Below are 17,433 nucleotides of genomic sequence, written 5' to 3' on the forward strand. Positions count from 1 at the left end.
GCTTATTGTTGGCTTCTGTGGAAAATTTAAAACATTTTGACTTAATTGATGGCACTCAAAAATTGGGAAATTTTGGGCTGGCCCCATGGCGCACTCGGGAGAGTGCGGCACTGGGAGTGCAACGACGCTCCTGCTGCAGGTTCGGATCCTATATAGGAATGGCCGGTGTGCTCACTGGCTGAGCGCGGTGCGGGCGACACCAAGCCAAGGGTTGCGATCCCCTTACCAGTCACGAAAAAGACAAAAAAAAAAATTGGGAAATTTTGTGGTATATATATACAATAGAATATTATTCAGTCATAAAAAGGAATCCACTGATACATGTTAACAACATGGCTGAAAACAGTATGCCAGGTGAAAGAAGTCATTCACAGAGACCACATATTGTACAATTCCATTCTCATGAAATTTTCAGAATAGGAAAATCTATTAGTGGATGTGTATGGCTGGAGAGTGGAGGAGATAGGAGAGCAATAGCTAAAAGGTATCCTTTTGAGGTGATGCAAATGTTCTAAAAATGACCATGGTGATGCTTGCACATATCTGTGAATATAGTGAAAACTATTGGATTGTACATGTCAAATGGGTAAGTTGTGTGGTATGTAAATTATATCTCAGTAAAGCTATTTAAAAAAAAAAAGAGTTTTGGGTGTATATTCGAAAGAATTGAAAGCAGGGTCTCAAAGAGATGTTTGCATACCCATGTTCATAGCAGCATTATTCACATAGCCAAGAGGTGGAGCAAACCCAGTGTCCACGGACAGATAATTGATAAACAAAATAATGGAATATTATTCAGCCTTAAAACAGAAGGAAATTCTGACACGTGCTACAACTGGATGAAACTTGAGGATATTCTTAATGAAGTAAACCAGTCACCAAAGGGCAAATATTAAACGATTCCCCTTATATGAGGTATGTAGAGTAGTCAAATTCATAGAAACAAAGTAGAACGGTGGTTGCCAGGGGCTGGGGAGAGGGGAAAAAAGGGAGTTATTGTTTGACGGGTACAGAGGTTCAGTTTTGCAAGATAAAAAAGTTTTGGAGATCAGATGCCTAACAAAGGGAATATTCTCAACACTATGGAACTATACACGTAAAATGGTTAAGATGATAAAGTTTATGTTATATGTATTTTACCACAATTTAAAATTTAAAAGAAATAGGGAAATTTCAAATAAAGTCCAATTTCTGAGTTAGCAATTTGAATATCTGGCAAGTCTGGGTAGGCATTCCCCTCACAGTAAGAATCTTCTGGAATGAGTAGTGGCTGCCCGCTTTAGAGTGAGCCTGAGGTTTCCACTATTCCACTTGCCTTCTTCTACTCATTCACGCTAATTACTAACTCCTGGAAGCATTTGCATCTGTAACCTGTGTGCTGGGGCATCTCATCTCTTCTCTGTTTTCTCCCAACCCTCACTACATCCCAACATGAAACTGTCAAAACTTAGAATAAGATAGCCTAAAGATCTATCTGGTTCCTCCTATTATTAGCTATATGGCCTTGTGTTGGTCACTTAATCTTGGATAGTCAGCCTCCACCCCTGTCTCCGCTGTAAAATAATTTTGATAAAATGTTCTCTACCTAACAGGCAAGATGAATAATGTATCTGAAAGCACTCTGTAAGCAATAAATTGCTGTTCGTATAGAAAGCACGAGAAGTAACATTTGTTCCAATCCTATTGTTTAATGTATGCTAAATATTTTTGTTTATTACAACATTGTTTTCTCATTTATTTCAGCTCTTTATTATTTTAATCTGGATTCTGAAGAAACTAATTTAAAAAATTATTTTATTTTACTTTATTTTTTTATTTATTTTTATTTTTATTTTTTTTCCTTTTTGTCTTTTTTACTGACGGGTAACGGGATCGCAACCCTCGGTGTTGCGCCTGCACCACGCTCAGCCAGTGAGCGGGAACCGGTCTCCACATGGGATCCGGACCCTCTGCGGGAGCGGTGCCGCGCTCCCAAGTGGCGCACTCTCCAGTGTGCCACTGGGCCGGCCCAAAAAAAATTATTTTATTTTAAAAATAAGTAACACGTTTGCATACTTCAAAAATTAAAAAGGGATAGAATGAAGATTATTCATCCCCCATCTTCTTTTATCCAGCACGAAACATATAACTACCATTAATTTCCTGTGTATTTTTTTCGGTTTTAAAAATGCATATGCAAGGGCAGGCTTGTGGCTCACTTGGGAGAGTGCGGTGCTGATAACACCAAGGCCACGCCATGGGTTCGTATCCCTATACAGGGATGGCTGGTTCGCTCACTGGGAGAGAATGGTGCTGACAACACCAAGTCAAGGGTTTAGATCCCCTTACTGGTCATCTTTAAAAAAAAAAAAAATGCATATGCAAGCAAATACATATCCTGTGTTTTTTGGGGGGGGGGGTTATTTTCAAATATAAAACCTTTTAAAACTTTACTTTTGAAAATAATTTCTGTACTACTGAAAGCAATGTTGCTGTTACCATTGTCATTATTTTAGGAAATAAAAACATCTCATGATTAGTCAGCTGGCCTACAATTACTGTCATTGCCAGGCTATGTCCTTTACCTTTTCACACTGGCATTCCAAAATATCTAACTCATCAGCATTAAATGTGCTTATCTTTAATATTTATTCTTGTTAGTACTGAATTTTTTCTCATCCGGTAGGACCTGAAGAGCAAGATTCATAAAAATAAAAAGAAAAAAAAAAAGAGCAAGATTCATAAAAAGTAAAATGATATTTACCTTCCTTAGAAAAAACAAACCGATAATTTTGACAACTCTAAAGAATGAGTTTTCCAGGGATTAGCTGAATGGAGCTCTGGCTTCTAAAGCTGGCTTGACTCTAAGATGCGTGATTTCCTCTTTTCAATTCAGCCCTGTCATCTACTTCCTGGATTTTTTTCTCCACTGTCTCAGCCTCATCTCCATGGTTTGTGCCAGCTTGGACGGAGAAGTCTTTGATGCCTTGTCACCTATGCAACCTTTCCAAAATATCTGGTGATGCTTTACTATTTTGAGTATGTTTTAGTGATTCCTATCTTTAAAACAAAACAAACAAAGAAAACCCCTCTCTTATCCACATTCCACCCTCAACTACCACCCTATTTCTCTGATCTTTTTCACAGTGAAACTTCCTGAAAGAATTGCCCATACTCACTGCCTCTATTTTTCTATCTCCAATTATCTCTCTGGGCCATTCCAATCATGCTACTGTCCATATCCGATCCACTGGAATGGCTCTAATGCAGATCATGAAAGACCTTCCAATCCCATAGTCAAATCTTGGGCCTCATCTTACTTGACCTCTCAGTGACATTTGACAAATTGGTAATTGATCCTCTTTCTTGATACACTCTTTACTTGGCTTCTGAGACAACACACTTTCCTGGGTTTCCTGCTACTTTACTGATCCTCTTTCTCTTCCTGAGTTATGAACATTGGAGTGCCTCAGGGCTCAATTCAATTTATACTCTCTGGGTAATTCTATCCAGTCTTATGGCATATACTGTTCTGATGACTCCCATATTCTATTGCTAGCTCTGTTATTTCTTCTGAACTTTAGACTCAAATGTCCAACTGCCATTGGACATTTCCACTTGTACATCTAAGAGGCATCTCAAATTTAACATATCCAAGACATTACTATTTCTTCCTTCTCTGCCCACTCCCCCAAATCTGCTCTACTACATTTCAAATAAAGGGCAACACCATTAACCTAGTTGTTCAGGCTAAAAGCTAAGAATTATCGTAAGTCATCTTTTTCTCTCATTCCCAACATCCAATACATTAGTAGCAAGCCTTTTGGCTAAACCTCCAAAACATATATCCTGAATTCAACTTTTTTTCTCACTATCTACACTGCCAATGCCCTAGGCTAAGGCATTTTCATCTAATGCTTAAAGTGTTGCAAAGCCTCTTAAGTTATGTCTACTTTTGCTCTCTTAGGGCTCATTCTGCACATGGCTCATATCATTTTTTGTTTTTAAAAGTCTCCAATGGCTTTCTATCATGCACAGAATAAAATTAAAATTTCTTACCAAGGCTTACAAGGCCCTTCATAAATGGTCTTTGCCTACTTCTCTGACTTCACCTTCCGCCCCTCCCTCACTCGGTTCTAGTAACACAGCACCTTTCTGTTCTTGAACACCTGAAGTTTGTTCCTGCAGAGGGGCTTTACACTTGCTGCTCTCTTTGCCTGGAATGTCTGCCCCAGACATTTGCACAGCTGACTCCTGGTCTTTATTTTTCAGCTCAAATGTCACCTACTCAGAAAAATATTCTCTGACTACCATATCTAAAGTAGCCCTACTCCAGTCACTTTTTAATCACAGCATGCTGTTTTACTTTCTTCTGAATGTATCTAATACATGTAAATGTTCAGTTTGGTTAAAACATATTTGAATCTAAGGTTAGAATTCCTTTAGGTAGTAACATCTTTTGCAAAGAAACAGTCTTTCCTGTAAGTGACCTCTACTAAATGGTATCTGTGTGTATGAGGCATTATGGTTGGGGAAGCCTGAGACCTTGGATCCATTTGGTGTCTCTGTACTATTCCTTGACTTCTCAGGATGTTCAGCAACCTGTTATCAGTGAGTGGCATATCTTGTAGCTTGGCCTCTCCACCAAGCTTGTTCAGAGCTTGGACGCAAACCACAGTTCTTCTTGAAGTCTGGCTGTTACTACTTTTTATTCCTGGCCCAGTGTAATATACAAAGTTACTTCCCCCATACTTACCAGCCAGTACTCTTGGCTACCTTCCCTATTTCTCCACAGAGTATGTGGGAACTTCTGGATACATTCTATATCACACAGGAGCTAAGGGCCATTCACTGGCAGAGCTCTTCCAAGATCCTGTTACTTAATTTTGTATATATGATTTTGTGTTCTTTTATTTTTTTAACAAAAACTTCCCCATAGCCCCATTACACAAGCTTCAAGACCTGTAAAACCTGTATTCACCCCTGGCTACTTGACACTCTGAGAAACTAAATGCAGGCTTTCTCTCTTTTCCCAGCTACACCAGGGCATCAGTTTCATTTATATGTGGGTGTCTGCTTGTTGGTATGGGTATAGTCTGCAAGTAATCTCTACTGGGAATCCCAAACAGGAGCAGAGCAAGAATCCTTTCTGCTCTGAAGAGCTGGAGTGGGAAGACAAGGGCAGGTGTCTCTTAACCAATGCTTCTCTTATGTCTTCCTTCTTCTTCCCTTTACCCTTCAATCAGAAGAGGCTTTTATTTTCTTATGTCACAGCCTTGTGGTTTAGCTGTCCTAGATGGAAGGGGCATTTCCTCTGGAGTGCGGGAGAACTCTATGAGATTCTTACTATGAGCTGAACTTCATAGGTTAAATGAAACTCAGGAAATTTATCAACTTCTTTTTCTCTCAATTAAACCTATTCTATTCTCTCCTGATTAGGGAAATAATCCTCAGGGCTACACTTCAGGCAACAGTCTATAATGGAACATGACTTAAGAAAATAAAATGGATTGTTTTTTCAGGCAGCCAGGAAGATAGCAGACATTCAGACTGAGCATGCCTGCTACCAAAAGCAGCCAGCCGTCTTTCAAAACAGGAAGAGGGTCCTGGTGGAAGAAACTGGGAAGGAGAAACTCCTGTGATATTACATGAACATAGGTCTCAGCTTCCAGACGCCCAAAGAGGCCACTTAAGGCACCTGCATTGATAAGAAATGCCCCTTTGCCGGTAACATTTCCATTGGAGTGTGGATCCTGCCTGGCATGGTAACCAAGATGAAGATGCAGAAGACCACTGTCATCTGCCGGGACTATCTCCACTACACCTGCAAGTACAATCACTTCAAGAAGTGCCACAGAACCTGTCCGTGCACCTGTCCCCTTGCTTCAGGGATGTCCAGATTGGCAACACTGTTACAGTGGGCAAGTGCTGGCCCCTGAGCAGGATGGTGCACTTCAATGTGCTTGAGGTCACCCAGGGGCAGGCACCAAGAAGCAGTTCCAGAAGTTGTGATACTGGACACCTGCCCACTCCGCAAAATGAAATAAAGTTATTTTCACATACATGCACACAAAAAAAGAAAATTAAAATGAAATCACTTTGATATTTGCAAAATATTACCCCCCATTATATTCCAGGTGTTTATTGTTTGTTTGTTCGTTTTGAGAGCAGTCAGAAAACTGGATTTGTAGTGGAAATATTTTAAATGTTGGCATATAATTGAAAAATTTATAAAAAGATAAAATAATATTACTCATATGGTGCTAGGAACCAAAACTGTTCTAAGAGATTTACAGATGTTAACTATTTTAATCCTCATAACCTATTTTTAAGATGAGGAAACTAAGGTACAAGACAAGTAACTTGACCAAGATCACATAGCCATACACAGTACAAGCCAAATATATATTTGTGGGACAGATTTGGCCACAAGGCCATCAATTTGAAACTTCTAGTTTATGATATTTCAAACAAGCCAGGAAGAATGAGGCTTTGAATTCTGACTTGGACTCTCTGCTAAATGACCTTGGCCTAGTCATTAACCTCTAAGAATCCCTCTGTAAAATTCTGATTAACTTTGCAATAGTCACCAAATTTTGGTTTTCTCTTTTCTCCTTCTTCCATATGGATGATTGTACTGAACATTGGTGGTATGATTGTATATTATCTGGAATGAACAAATCCTGCTTAGTATTCAAGACCCAACACATTCCTAATACCTCTAGAAACAGTCTAATGTAGGAAAAGCCAAAGTTGTGTGTGATGCCTGTTCCAGTCCTGATGCTAATACTTTGTGTCATCTCAAGCAAGTCACATCTTTTCTGGATTTAATGGCTCCATTATTAAATTGTGAAGTTGCACTAAACCAATAGGCTCAAACTGTGTTCTGAGAAACTCAGCATTTCTCTAATGGTGGGAGAAGTCATCAAAGAAGGAAAAGAGAGAGGGCAAGTGTGAGACTGAGTGAACAGGCTTGCAGGTTCCACATTTCAACTTAAAATTTAGCGGCTCCATTTTAAGCAGTCAGCTTTTATTAGGAGAGATTATTTCACTGCCAATAAAACAGGTAGAAAACACTAGACCTTTTATGTACCCACATTCCCTGGAACTATCTTTTCGTAGCTCATCTTTTTATCTTCTTCTTGTTTTGGACATGGAACTAAAGGATCTAACTTTTAAAAAAAATTCTGGCTGAAATGAATATATTTCTTTGTACTTCTCTCCTCTCTCCTACCAAGGAGTGACATTAAAAATTAAAGGCATAAGCAAGTACCAGCATGTAAACTTCCAGCAATTTCATAGACAGTTTTCAGCAAAATGTCATAGATTAGGAAACTTCTTGGTTCCAAAACAGCTACCAAGTGTTACACAAAAGTTGAAATGACACATGGAAGTTACATCTCGTTATCCCGTGATTTTAGGAGTTGCTCATTCCCATTTGAATGTCTTGTCATGGGGAATGATCTTCAGAAGTCAACTTTTTTGTATTTCTTACTATAGGTCTCCTCATTGCCCCTAGGCTATCATTATAAACTCCATGAGGACAATTTTTCTCTACCTGAGGCATTTGGGACTAGCATGAACAGAAGAGAAAAATCAAGTCCTCATTGTACTCAGCCATCCTCAGGTTACGAACCAGCTTAGGTTTCAGGGCAAGTTAGACACAAATCTACTTCCTGGTTCCTGCTTAGACAAAAAGATGCTCATCCTTTAAATTAGATTCTCCAGCTCCTGCAATGGAGGCGAATGAGGACATACAACACCTGCAAATCATCACACGTCTTCACAGGAGAATTACAATATTCTTGAAATATCACAGAACTTTCATTTTTAATCTTCTAGGGACATCAGATTAAGACAAATTTATATCTTGCTTTGAAGACACCTTGGTGCATTGAAAGGCTTGAAGGACTGTGACTCAAATCTTGATTTTAATTCCACACCAGCCACTAGGTATTTTGGGGGCAAATTACTTCCCATGACCAGGCTGCAATTTTACCATTGGAAGCACTGAAGTAGATGATTCTCAAGATTCTTCCCCATTTTTCTATTCTCAAAGACAAATTACTACTGAGGAAATTATCTCCAGTGGTTAGTTAGTTCAGTCTTCAAAACCACCAAAGGATTTGATTTTGAGGTTAGACTATAGGAGTTGGCCCTTGATATTCTATGCTCTGTGCTTCAGATCAGGCTGTCCAAAGGCAGGAAAGTTGGTTTTCCTTGAGACTGTCTTGCTCCCTCATTGGTTGGGATTCTTCATGTTCAGAGGTCCACTGAGAACTCGGGCTTACCATCGTTTTGCCTTTTCAACTGCATCTCTGTAATCAGGCGTGCGATGGTGATGTGGACTTCCCACTGAAATTTCACCCAATTCTTCAGATTGTCTTTTCACTAATTTCTTTCATTCCTCCTTCATCACTGCGTCATGGGCCCTTTAAGGGAGCCGCCATAGTTGAGTGGTGGGAGCAGCTGCTGGCAGCAAAGAGACTTGCAGGATTCGGCCTACCCTGGGCCACTTACCGCGCACGCTCAGGACCGGGGGCTTGGTGGGAAAGGAAGGAGGGGCTTAAGGTGCGCCTGCGCATCAGGGGCGCGCGCAAGGGACTGGTTTGGTGATCCCTTTAAGAAACCGCAGGCGGAGGAATTTCTCTGAGAGAAAATAATCCTACTCACGGGGCCCCTTGGAGGCCATTAACCCCCCGAGTCCCGGCCCCCCCCTTTCCCGGGCAGGCCCGACCGCCCACGCGCGCACCCCTGGGATCTCAGGATCTGAGGCCCGGCTCGCGGCATCTGCCCCTTCCCCACTCTCAGTTCAAGGCCCGGCCGGGTTGGGGGAAGCTGCCGCGAGGCGGCCGTGCCTGCAGTGTGGGCGGGGGCCGGGAGCCCGAGAGGTGCCGCCGCCACAGCGCCAGGAGCCACAGCGGTTCCGAGCGGGGCCCAACATGGCGGAGAGAGAGGTGGAGTCCGGCCCCCGAAAGAGGGTAGGTGAGGTGAGGCAGAACTCGGGCGGCGGGGGGCGGGGCGCGGCCCGGGGCAGGCGCCGGGGTTGGGGCCGGGAGTGGGCGATGCCCCGGCTCGTGGAGGAGTCGCCGAGGGCCTGGTTGGGGAAAGGTTGTGGGCAGGTCTGAGGCAATCTTGGGTCTGGAGCGCGCTGGCGAATGGTTTTTCGGCAGGTGGGACAAAGATTTGCTGCTGGGTGGGAGGGGGAGGGGCGGGGGTTGTTGTGGGCCTCCTCTCCAGCCCACAGTGCTGGGGGTGGGTTATCTGCGCCCGGGGAGGGAAGGTGTCAGATTCTTAAGTGCTTCTGCAGTAGATTAGAGTCGGTGGAAGTTTAACTGGGAAGAGGTCAGGTGGGGGTGGCGGTGGCGGGAATAAGTCGTGGAGGGGTCTCATGAAGAAAAACCAGGAGGATTCTTAAGTAACACCATCGCGAATTCATTTTCCTGCCTCCTTCCCCTCCCCCTATAACCGTTATCAAGACCAAAGTGGAGGTGGTGCTTTTTACCTGCGAAGAAGTGGGATCGCTGGCATGTCCTGATTTAGGAGAAAGATTTTAATAACCGTAAATGTCATGTTTTAGTCTGGTCTCTCTACTCGCAATTGGAAACGTGGAAGAGTATGACAAGTTTTGTCATAACGAGGATGTACCCATTCATCCTGCAGAGGTGAAGCCAGTTCTGCTTAGGAGTTGTTGAATGCCTTTTAAAGTTTATCTTGAAACTTTTCTTATTTAATTCTGAATGATTTTTTTTCAGATGGAGAACAATACTGCACTATCGGTTGAGCAATATTTTTTTTTTGACTTTTATTTTACTTCTTCCCCCCTTAGCAAATTAAAGAGAAAGTTTCCTATAGGAATCTTCTCTTTGGGGTTAGTCTCAAAACGATCAGTTAGTGTTAAGCCAACCAACCGGGTTAAAAAATTACTTCTTAATCTTGATAATGCCCTTCCAATGTAGCATAAAATTAGCAATCTCATATTGATATTACAGCTGGCATTTTGGGTGTTTACTATGTGCCTGGCACTGTGCTAAGTGCTCTACGTGAAGAATTTAATCTTACAGTAACTCTGTATAAAACCCACTTGCAGATGAGGAAATGTAGGCGTAGAGAGCTTAAATTGTTTAAGATGAGACTGCTAGTTAAGAGGCTGAGCTGGGATTTGAATCCAGGTTTGTCTCAACTAGAGTGCCTGTGTTCAAATAGGAGTTTCTTTTAATCTACACGTTTCTCCTTAAAAGCGTAAATTATAAATAACCAAAGAAGCATTTTTCCAGCAGTTTGTTAGGAAAATATTTTCAACTATCCAGCAAAATTGAAAAATCGACAGGGAGCATCCATAGACCCGATTACCATTAACATTTTACTGTGTTTGTATTGTCACATATTTATCCATCTGTCTATTCCTGCATGAATTCATCAGTCATCTTATTTTAATGCATTTCATTGTAGTATTTTGAGCAATTAAAATTTAATGTTAATAGTCTTAGGTTTACAAAATGTTAGATTCTCCTCATGCAGTAGTCTAGATAGAGCAAGTTAAGCAATATGATGGTATGCCCAAATAGTTAGCAATATGATGGTATGCCCAAATAGTTCATTGAGTACAAATATTGGTGTTTTGAAATTTTAAATTGTTTTTCAAGCTGTGATCAGTTTTGAACTGGATCGTCATTTTGCTTGAGTGAAGACATATGGCATATGGTCCACCAATTAAAATATATAGGGTAAATTACTGTAGATGTGTAATGTTAATTCAGGGAGATCTTTGCATCCTGTTGCCGCTAATGCTGCTGTCATTCACCTTTTAACATAGAATGTTCTAGAGAACATCTATGCACTTTGGCAACAAATTTGACTAGATTTTAAATACATTCTTCTTTCTCCTGTAGTACCTTTAAAAGGTGTCACACTGGTAGCAATCAAAACATTATTATTTTTAACAGTATGTAACGTACACAATACTTGTACAGGTCTTCCCCTGTTATTTTTCATTGTGGAGAAACATTACAGTCAATGCCTTTTAGATCCATAATTCATTTTGGTTTTAATATTTGGTGAGAATGTTCAATAGGATTGTCTTAAATGGTACAAGTGCCTTTTTTCCCACTTTTTTTTATGTGTCAAACTCCACGTGGATTCCTTATGTGTACTCCAAATAGATTAGTGGGGATTGTGGAATACAATTTCTTTTTAAATAATTTGACTGCTTGCCTTGAGGTGGTTAAAACAAATTAACTACATAGACCTAGATAATAACTTTAGGTTATTTAATCTGAAACTGCATTGATGGCATGGTATTGTATTTATGATGCTTACTGCTTTAGACCTTTATAGTAAGCCACAAAAAAGTTGTGCACCTATGCTAGTTGATGAGCTGTATGCTAGGTCTTTGCTATGATACTTATGGTAATTGTACATGCTAGCTCTCCTGTTAAATTGTGAACTCCTTTAGGAGAGGGCCCATTTTATTGCTTTTTGCATCTCCAACACCTATGACTTCCATGTAATAGGTGTTCAAAAGACTTTTATTGATTTTGGTTAGAAAAGTTTACTTGTTAACAGCAGAGGCTCTATGGCTTGGGTACCAAATTCTCTGCTTGGTAATATTGGGGGCTTTTATCAATTTTTCATATCATCCTTTACACCCCCAGAGTTCTCTTTCTTTTTTTTTTTTTGGAGGCTGGACAGTACCAGATCCAAACCCTTGACCTTGGTGTTGTAACATCGTGCTCTTACCAAATGAGCTAACTAGCTAGCCTGAGTTCTCTTCTGTGAATCCAGATTTAGGGATCTTCTGATTGCTCTAGATTATGGTTAGATGTGAGAGGACTGCATTTTAAGACCATGGGATTAACAACCTTAGATGCTTTGTAGGTCTACCTGTTGTCTTATTTTCATGCTTTTGGGTAGTTAGAATAGTATTTATTGATTAGAGAAGATTGATTTGGTTATATTCTGTGAGACTATGTGATTGTATTCAGACTATTCTTTAATGCCGGTTTCTCAATTTGTGAACGTGGGGGAACTGAGTATGTGGGTTGGTCAGCACTATCTCCATCTATATAGAGAACCAAGTTCATATCCTTGTGCCTATATATGAAGGCCAGCATTACACACACACACACACACATGCATACACACTTTAAAGTTAGGATATTTTGGGGATAGTATTTATGAATTTTTTTAAGATTGTAAAATTTTTGTTTTCCAAAATAGGTTTTAAGATTCCTTAGGTAGGCTTGTTATAAATAGTTTATGTATAGCTATTATAATAAACAGTGTGTTATGAAGTATAAAGTCTAACTAAATCTGGCAGCCATATTTTGTTGTAAAATCCCTATATCTTTTCAAAGTTTACATGCAAAATAATAACTTTTGTAAATGTATGTGTTATGTGTTATTACCTGGTCTAGTAAGTTGTATCCATTTTCATACTTAAACTAATCTGCATATTAAATTTGAGGTATATATGTTTGGTATGCTTAAAAAAAGAGAAAGCATATGTATAAGTAGTATGCTTCCATTTTTGTGAAAACAAACCTACCTTTCTCCCCTCCCCACATATGTCTGTGTATGCCTGTATATGAATTCAGAGAAAGTTGTGGAGAGTACATGTCAGGCTGTTACTATTGATTACCTTCACGTGGTGGAGATGAGAAAGAAACAGGCATGTAAGTGAAAATTTCTCAAAGTTGAAAACATACTCATGGTATAAAAGTGAAAAATGTTGGGCCGAGCCCGTGGCGCACTCGGGAGAGTGCGGCGCTGGGAGCGCAGTAGCGCTCCCGCCACGGGTTGGGATCCTATATAGGGATGACCGGTGCGCTCACAGCACTCACTGGCTGAGCGCGGTGTGGCCGGTCTCAAAAAAGGACAAAAAAAAAAAAAGTGAAAATGTTAACTATAAAATGTTATTTGTGATATTATTGTAAATATGTAAAAATTGAACATGTAGACAAGGAAAAGAAAGTAACATGAACATGGGCTGAGCCCGTGGCGCACTCGGGAGAGTGCAGTGCTGGGAGCGCAGTGGCGCTCCCGCCGCGGGTTCAGATCCTATATAAGGATGGCCAGTGTGCTCACTGGCTGAGCGCGGTGCTGGCGACACCAAGCCAAGGGTTGTGATCCCCTTACCGGTCACAAAAAGGACAAAAAAAAAAAGAAAGTAACATGAACAAATGAAAGCAGTGATTTTGTTATGTGATAGGATTATGGAGAAATTTTGTTTTGGATTGTTATTTTAATATCTTATAATAAAATAATTGTAAAAGGTTGATCCCTCTTAATTTCTTAATGAACTTTTTCTTTTTTCTGTCATTTTGCTAAATGCATTACTTAAAAACATGGTGGTGTATGTCATTAAAATATTTGCAATTCATATGTACACACTGTGAATCATCTGCTTTAAGAATGCATTAGCTCTTTGTATAGAGACCATTTGAGGATGTCATTCTGGTATTGACAATGATCCTAAGTTATTTTCACACTGCTTCCCATCTTTTAACTAGCAGAGGCATCTGTAAATAATATTACTGGGTATTTATAAACCTTTAAGTGCCAGTCATTCTAAATATTTTATATGTACTATATCTTTCAATCCTCATTAATTCCACAAGGTACTCACTATTATCGTCCCATTTTATTAATGAAGAAACTGAGGCATGTAGGGATTTGCTCAAGATCATAATTTAATTTGCTAAACCGGTAGCAACTATAACTTGAAAGTTGTACTGTTTGATATGTAGTATAGGTTAGACAGTTTTGACAACTGAACAGTTTTGCCATTCCTGTCTCATTTAACTTCTCACTCCCCTCTTCTCTTTCTCTCTTTTTTCTCTCTCTCTTTCATTTTATTTTTTTGGCAGATAGCCATTACAGGGATCAAACCCTGGACCTTGGTGTTATAAGCATCATGCTCTTAACTGAGCTAACCTTCCTTCCTTCCTTCCTTTCCTTCCTTTCTTTCCTTTCTTTCCTTTCCTTCCTTGTTGAAATGATTTCAAGGAAATATCAAGTACGATATCATTTAATCTATAAAAACTTCTTGTGTGTATTTCTAACAGGTATGAACTTTTAACAAATACAACCACAATACTATTACATCTAACACAAGAGTTCCTTTATTTGGTCTGTGTTCAGATATCTGTGATTCTTTAAATGTCTTTTTATATTTGGTTTGTTTAAATCACTATCCAAATAAGATTTACACATTTCATTTGGTTTATATGTCTCAAGTTTTTCTTAACTTTTAACCATTCCTGTCCCTAACCCATATCTTTTGTACTTTTTTCCAATGCTATTTATTTGTTTAAAAACCACGTCATTTATCCAGGAGAATTTCTCACATTATAGATTTGGCTGATTTAGTCCTTGTCGTGGTGTTTAACATGTTCCTTTGCCCTTCATATTTCCCACAAATTAATGGTTAAATATACAGCAGTGGTTCTGAACTTTGGCTGGAATATTAGAATTATCTGAGGATAATTATCCTGATTCGCAGGCCATATCTCAGATCAATTAATCAGAATCCATGGGGTGAAATCTAGGCATCAATATTTAAAAAATTACTCAAGTGATTTCAGTCTGCAGCCAAGATTGAGAGCTTGAATTGGTAAAGCTTGATGAGATTTAGGTTTAATTTCTTTGGCAAGAAAAATTTAAAAATAGAGTAATTGTATAATTTTTTCCAGTCAGACAATTTTGAGAATGAAAGGGGGTGCTATTAATAATTATACTGGGACAATAGCCATAAGTTAGGACTGTTCTAGACAAATTAGGATATATAGTTTACCCCTTTAGATGGTACTGTGAATTCTTGTTGCATCATTCCAGGAGACATAATAGTTGTCCCACTTTTAGTGATACTAAAGTTGATCATTTGGTATAGGTTCTGTTAGTTGCATCCAAACAGTTTCTTCTTAACTTTTCATCTAATGGATTTATCAGCTGTTGATGATTGATTGTTGTCTAGACCCATTATTTCACTGGAAAAGTGATTTTCTATCTTTTCTCCTATATTTATTAACTGGAATTCTTCCGTAAAGAATTCCCTCATCAATTATGTGGTTACCATGTAATATCATTTGTATAGGAAAAACATGGTAAGTGCTTATTTTTCCCCCTTTATTTACCAATTTTCAGAAGAAAGAATTGATGCCTTAGCAAGTCCCAAAGGTTTAGGAGGGGATATCATTATGAACTCATGAATTTTAATATTATTTGATATGTTTTAATTTATTGTGGTGATTATTATTATTTATTTATTTATTTGTTTGTTTGTTTTTGGCAGCTGGCTGGGATCTGAACCCTTGACCTTTATTGTGGTCATTATTTTTAATGTCCAAGTTTGTCACATCTTTGATCACTAGTGGTCTACATTAGTTTCCTAAGACTGCTGTAAAAAATTACTACAAAATTGGTGGCTTTGAGTAACAAAGATTTATTTTCTCACAGTTCTGGAGGCTAGAAGTCCAAAAATCAAGGTGTCAGCAAGGCCATGGTCCTTCTAAAAGCTCTAGGAAAGAATCCCTCCTTGTCTTCCAGCTTCTGGTGGCTTGATTTGTGTTCCTTGACTTGTGGCAGTCTCTGCCTCCATCTTCCTGTGGCCTTCTTTCTGTGTCTTTTCTGTTTTTTTTTAAAGGATGTTCTTCATTGTATTTAGGGTCTACCCTAATCCAGGGTCATTTCATCTCAAGGTCCTTACCTTGATTATATCTGCAAAGACCCATTCTGCTCACATTCTGAGCTGGGTGGACATATCTTTTGGGGACTACCATTTAACCCACTGCAGTTCACCCTTTGACCCCCCCAAACTTCATGTGGATCTCATATACAAAGTACATTTACCTCACCTTAATATCCCCAAAAGTCTCAACCCATTACAGCATAACTCTTAAGTCCAAAGTCTCTTCTAAATGTCATCATCTCAAAAGGTCCCAAATCTCATCCCTGAAATCATCTAAATTAGGTATGGATGTGGACTCTGGGTGTGATCCACCTGCGCCAAGATTCCTCTCCCTCTGTGGACCTGTGAAACTAGAAAACATGTTTTCTGCTTCCAAAATATGTTGGAAGAAAATGGAAGAGATAAAAGGGACTCTGGTCCCAAGTAAGTTTAAAACCCAGCAGAACAAATTTCTGTAGGTTTCAAGGCCTGTGAATAATCCTCTGTGGCTTGATCTTCTACCCTCTGTGCCTGTGGAGGCTTTGTCAATCTCTGCTTTGGACCTGTTTCTCTGGCCTCTGCCTCCTTGTCTGCAGCCTGCCTTCATAATCATTTTTACTTTGTTTTTGAAGGGGAGCCCATGTTTGTAGCTGATTAGCTCTGTTAACCCACTTCTTGCCTGTAGGATCCTAGAAGTCAGTTTTTTGATTTTTTTCCATTTTGTTCCATCTCTGTTTCTTTCAGTACATGCTGACATTGTTTTTGTTGGTAGAATATTCTTTAAAACTTTGCAAGTCTCCTTATATATCAAGGGGATCCACATCACTGAACACCAGGGTTCTTCACAGATCCTTACTATATAACCCCATCTCCATTCCTGGTTTCTGTTGAGATGGTTGATTGGATCCATGAGTCATACAGCTACTGTCTTCAGTGAGTGGCTGTCCAGCTATATCCTTGGACCTTTCTCTAGAACACACTTTTCTAATAGTGAATTTCCTGATTTTTAGCATCCTTTGCAATCTGGAATAATCGAAGAACTTACCAAATAACCAAGATCTGTTTCACTTTTCTTAACAGTTTCTTCCTCAATTTATCTCTTTCCTCTTGTATTTAAATATAAGCAGCAAGGAGAAATCAAGCTGCACCTTCAACACTTCGCTTGAAAATCTCCTAGGCTAAATATTCAAGTTTATCAAATCCAAGTTCTGCTCAACTGTAGAACACAACTTAGCCAACTTTTCTGTTACTTTTTAACAAGGATCATGTTTCCTCCAGTTCCCAGTCACATATTCTTCATTTCCTTCTGAGACCTAAACGGACACATCCTAAACCAGAATGTTGTTATGAACCAGAATATTCATGAATATTCTGTTCATGATATACGTATTCTCTAAGACTATAGAAGTTTTCTCTTATTTGATGGTCACATCCTTTTGAACCCTTAGCAGAATTTCCTTTAATATCTGTATTTCTACCAACCATGTATTCAAGGCAATCTCTACTTTTTAATCATGCTTCTCAAAAGTCTTCCAAGCCCATTACCCGGTTTCAAAGACACTTTTACATTTTTAGGTATTTGGTTACAGTAACACCCCACTTCCATGTACCAAAATTTGTATTAGTTTTTAGGTTTGCTGTAACAAATTATGACAAATTTGGTGGTTCAAAACTACAGAAATTTCTTGTCTCACAGTTCTGGAGGATAGACATTTGAAATCAAGGTGTCAACAGGGCCGTGCTTTCTCTGAAGGCTTTAGGGAAGAATTCTTTTTCTCTTCTAGCCT

General features: G+C 39.3%; 1 protein-coding gene and 1 pseudogene across 2 annotated transcripts in view; both read left to right on the forward strand.

Annotated features, from left to right (window-relative positions):
• The first annotated feature begins 523 nt into the window (after window positions 1–523).
• Window positions 524–5,991, forward strand: LOC103601296 (annotated as a pseudogene).
• A 2,653-nt stretch (window positions 5,992–8,644) lies between these two features.
• Window positions 8,645–17,433, forward strand: part of ZMYM4 (zinc finger, MYM-type 4) — a 144,831-nt gene continuing 136,042 nt past the window's right edge. The window contains exon 1 of one of the 2 annotated variants that reach the window (XM_008585292.1): window positions 8,645–8,969. In XM_008585292.1, the coding sequence (XP_008583514.1) occupies window positions 8,922–8,969 (48 nt within the window). In that variant the 5' untranslated portion in view covers window positions 8,645–8,921. The remainder of the gene's footprint in view (window positions 8,970–17,433) is intronic. The other variant, XM_008585300.1, reaches the window with a different exon arrangement.

This window comes from Galeopterus variegatus, unplaced genomic scaffold (genome assembly GCF_000696425.1).
Source record: "Galeopterus variegatus unplaced genomic scaffold, G_variegatus-3.0.2 Scaffold106, whole genome shotgun sequence".
Lineage (NCBI taxonomy): Eukaryota > Metazoa > Chordata > Mammalia > Dermoptera > Cynocephalidae > Galeopterus > Galeopterus variegatus.